We start from the raw sequence: 5,000 nt of genomic DNA on the forward strand, positions 1-5,000 counted from the left end.
TTTATTGACTAAATATCATAAGGTTTTAGTCGACCACCCGGTAGAAAACAGCGGAGAACGCTTTGGAGTGACGTGACGCCCCTCTGCACTGTTATTGGTTAGCGAAATACAGGCAGTGGTGGAAAGTAACTAAGTACTTTTACTTAAGTACTGTACTTAAGTACAATTTTGAGGTATTTGTACTTTACATGAGTATTTCCAACTTCCAGTACTTTTACTTCTACTCCACTACATCTCAGAGACAAAATTTGTACTTTTACTCCACTACAATTATTTGAAAACTTTAGTTACTAGTTACTTTGGCGATTTTAGAAAACATACATTAACCACTTCAACCCTATACATTTCGGCCATTTGAAAATAGCTATTTTCAATAAATTTTGTACACATTTTGAACTTGTGAAATGGGACATTCTGCAATATGAGTACTTTTACTTGTAGTACTTTAAGTACATTTTGATGCCCATACTTTTGTACTTTTACTCAAGTACATTTTCAATTCCGTACTTTTACTTGTAACGAAGTACTTCTAAATTGCAGTATTGGTACTTTTACTTACGTAAGTAAAACAATTGAGTACTTTTTCCACCACTGAATACAAGGAAGTGGGCTTCCTATGCCATTTGTCTGCTGACCACGCAGTGCCAACAACCCTAACCTTCAGAACAAGAGGTGACTGTGCTTTTGCGGTGGCGGCCCCAGAGCTATGGTACACCCCCCCCCCCCCCCCCCCCCCCCCCCTTCATATTAGAGCTGCTCAATCCATTTAAGTCTCCTACTTAAAACGCACCTTTTTTCGCTTCCTTCCTTCCCTGTGTCTGTAGATGAGGTTCCAGTGGGTATCATCGCTGGTGGGACCGTGGGCTGCACCATCCTCCTGTTCCTCTGTCTGCTAGTCCTGGTGCTCATCTTCTACCGACAGCGCAAAGGCAGTGAGTCACAACCATATACGCACGCATGCAACGTACGCATGCAACACACGCATGCAACGCACGCATGCAACGGACGCATGCAACGCACGCACGCACGCATGCAACGCACACACGCACGCACGCACGCACGCACGCACGCACGCATTTGATCATGAGATTTAGACTTGCAGACCCAAAACTAAAGAATGTTGTTTGATAAGATTTTATCAATTATTTTACATTCTCTAATTCTGTACTTCTGTAGACTTCTTGTAAATTAATGAATGCAGATGTTTAACAATAATTTAACTCTTGAGAGCGTAAAAATTAAATACATTTTACACTCTCAAGAGTTAAAGATCTGGGAAGCTATAGGGACCACCTGGAACCCCCTCAAGGACCACTGGTGGTCCCCGGACCACTGGTTGAAAACCATCTATCGATCTATCAATTTCAATTCAAAGGAGCTTTATTGGCATGAGAAAATATTTACATTTACATTTACATTGACAAAGCATGTGGCAAAACAAAACAATTGAAATGAAACAGACCTGGGAAAGTATTTCAGTTGGTGGGGGACTGAGGGACTGGGGGTACAGCAATGTGTAATCAGAGCTATGTCACATTGCAACTTTGAAAACCTGGCTGTTTAGAAAATAGTTTTATATACTGTACATTAAGATGAGGGTAGATAATTACAAAGGTTTTTTTGATATAAAGCTTTTTTGGAACAAATGGCAACACACTTTGTGTGTATTTAAAATATATTCTACACTGCTTACACTGCTACACTGCCTTTACAAATTTGTACAATTGTACTTCTGAGAGTGTAAATAAACATGGACCAATGAACCGTAACTTATCAGGGTGAGTGTGCAGTCATCACACTTAGAATATGCTTTACAACATACACAGTATAAAACCCACACCTGCAAGGCAAATAACCGTCCCATGTGGACATGGGTAGCCTCTGATCTCACTCCTCTCGCCTATACAAACACTCGCCAGGGGATTGAGGCCCGCCGCGGAGACGCAACGGCCTCTATCTACTCTACCCCGCTCGCTCGCTGTATTACAACTCCGCCCGCCTTGGCGTGTTTTTGCTTTGCAGGTCGGCGCGGGGTTACTCTGGGTAAGCCCGACATCAAGGTGGAGACCATCAACAAGGAGACGCACAGCTTGGAGGAGGATTCCGGCAGCGTGTCCACAGCCTCGCGCATGGTCAAGGCCATGTACTCGGTGAGTATATATACTGTACTAGCCGTGGTGATGTGGTGGTGCGTGCCGTGCGGGGAGTGGAGTGGAGTGGTGTGGGTAGCTACGCTGTTTTCCTAGCCTGAGGTTGTAGAAAAAGAAGAACCTTGACTTACTGTAGCAGCTCGATGACCTCTCGCCCTGCGCTGAGCTGTGCGGCGTGGCTTTCAATAATGTTAGCTTAAGTCCAATGGTGTTGCACGAAGCTATTCTACTTGTAGATCCGCTATGTTCGCTATTTGTGTGCATATGTGGCCAAATTTGACTGAGGGACTGCTATTTTTTTTACATTTTCGTTTTTTGTCATGTCATGTCATGTGAAAGCAGGGAATCATAGCTTCGAATTGACATATTGGTTTTTCAGTTTGACCCACCAGTTTTGGAGATATGGCTTATAGAGTAATTCACTTCTGTGGTCTTACATTACACCTAGCTACATGTTTAAGCATTTATTTCATATTTACATGTCGATTTCAGCTCTGACACTTATTTCAGAGCTTATATGTGAAGAGTCTGCCTGTGCTATTAACTCATTTTGGATAAAGACAAAAAAAATGTTTTTCTCCTCTGGTGAAAAGCTGGAGGTTGCGCAATGGCAGGCTCTCAGTGGTCACAATTATTTGTAAATTTTTACTTTTTTTTACTTATAATAATAACGCGCTTACTAAAAAAAAATCTCAATAAATCTCTTGTGACATGCTCCCCATCCACTGTGTTTTTTTAACACTCTTGATTCGTTTTGTCACCTTTTTTCTTTTCCTTCCTTATTTCCCCCCCCCCACCCGTTCTTTTTTTTGGTTAATTTATTATTTTGTTTTTTGTCGTTTGACGATTTAGTTTCTCCCTGCTGTGTCTTTCTCTCCCTCCAATCAGCCCTTTAAGGACGACATCGAGCTGAAGTCTGACCTCCGCAGCGACACCTTGGACACGCGCCAGGAGTACGACCTGAAGGTAAGATGACCAAACGAAAAGCAGGTCAAAATGACCTTACAATGATGAGCACCGCACCAATCAGATGGTCAAAATGACCTTACAATGATGAGCACCGCACCAATCAGGTGTTCAAAATGACCTCACAATGATGAGAACCGCACCAATCAGATGGTCAAAATGACCTGACAATGATGAGCACCGCACCAATCAGATGGTCAAAATGACCTCACAATGATGAGCACCGCACCAATCAGATGGTCAAAATGACCTCACAATGATGAGCACCGCACCAATCAGATGGTCAAAATGACCTGACAATGATGAGAACCGCACCAATCAGATGATCAAAATGACCTTACAATGATGAGCACCGCACCAATCAGATGGTCAAAATGACCTTACAATGATGAGCACCTCACCAATCAGATGGTCAAAATGACCTTACAATGATGAGCACCTCACCAATCAGATGGTCAAAATGACCTCACAACGATGAGCACTGCACCAATGACCATGATGATGTTATCGAGGAAGGTCAAAATGACAATGATGAGCACCGCACCAATCAGATGGTCAAAATGACCTCACAATGATGAGCACCTCACCAATCAGATGGTCAAAATGACCTTACAATGATGAGCACCGCACCAATCAGATGGTCAAAATGACCTCACAACGATGAGCACCGCACCAATCAGATGGTCAAAATGACCTCACAATGATGAGCACCGCACCAATCAGATGGTCAAAATGACCTCACAACGATGAGCACCTCACCAATCAGATGGTCAAAATGACCTCACAATGATGAGCACCGCACCAATCAGATGGTCAAAATGACCTGACAATGATGAGCACCGCACCAATCAGATGGTCAAAATGACCTGACAATGATGAGCACCGCACCAATCAGATGGTCAAAATGACCTGACAATGATGAGCACCGCACCAATCAGATGGTCAAAATGACCTCACAATGATGAGCACCGCACCAATCACCATGACATTGTTTCACATTTACCACCAGCACTTCATTCTACGTTCAACAGATAGGGGCGTCCACTCCAAACTCTTTGTGGCTCTGCTATTTTGGACAGACAAGAAGCAACCTAGCTACTGAGCATTTATGGAATATATGTATTCACCCTTTTTGAAAGAAGGCCAGAAAGGGGGAGGGAGGGGGGGGCGTTGGAAGCAGAGTTGTGGTATTGTGAAAACAGAAGGGCTTGTGCAACAGTTCTGGACCAAAGAGAAGTAGTGAAGTCATCGTCAGCCCTCGATCATCATGGTACGAGGTTGTGCTGACCCCTCCCCCCCCCCCCCCCCCCCCGCCCCCCGGGCCCACTGAGACAGGATTACTATTATAATAGTCCCTGAGACGCTCAAGGTGACGCGATATTGGATGTGTCATGAGAGACTCGTGATGTGATGTAGTGTGCACGTGTGCGTGTGTGCGTGTGCGTGTGCGCGTGCGTGTGCGTGTGTGTGTGTGTGTGTGTGTGTGTGTGTGTGTGTGTGTGTGTGTGTGTGTGTGCGTGTGTGCGTGTGTGTGCGTGTGCGTGTGCGTGTGTGTGTGTGTGTGAGAGAAAGGAGAACGGGGAGGTGGCACGATGCCAAGCATGAGAAGGAGAGAGAGGTGTGTAGTTTAGTTGGAGGAAGCGTTTGAGGGTGGGGTGGGGGGTGTGGTGCCTCGGCCAGCGATCGGATAGCTGGACTCTGAACAACATTCCTGCTGTATCATGGGAGAAGGAAAAGGTTCTGGAGAGCTGTGCGTAAAATGGACACCGCTGTGAGGAAACCGATAAAATATGAGCATCTCTCCTCCCAAAACTTACTCTGTGTGTGAACTCCAGTTTATTTCCACCACTACTAACACAGAAGAGCATTCAAACAATATATAAT

The 5,000-nt window shown here is 44.6% G+C and overlaps 1 protein-coding gene across 1 annotated transcript in view; it reads left to right on the plus strand.

The window, feature by feature from the left end:
* Positions 1–5,000, plus strand: part of LOC306913836 (kin of IRRE-like protein 1) — a gene marked incomplete at its 5' end in the record, with an annotated part of 37,553 nt that overhangs the window by 29,313 nt on the left and 3,240 nt on the right. Inside the window, 3 exons of the mRNA XM_079490646.1 lie at positions 825–932; positions 2,023–2,150; positions 3,039–3,116. Of these exons, the coding sequence (XP_079346772.1) occupies positions 825–932; positions 2,023–2,150; positions 3,039–3,116 (314 nt within the window). The remainder of the gene's footprint in view (positions 1–824; positions 933–2,022; positions 2,151–3,038; positions 3,117–5,000) is intronic.

Source organism: Electrona antarctica (assembly GCF_951216825.1).
Source record: "Electrona antarctica genome assembly, chromosome: 21".
Taxonomy (NCBI): Eukaryota; Metazoa; Chordata; class Actinopteri; order Myctophiformes; family Myctophidae; genus Electrona; species Electrona antarctica.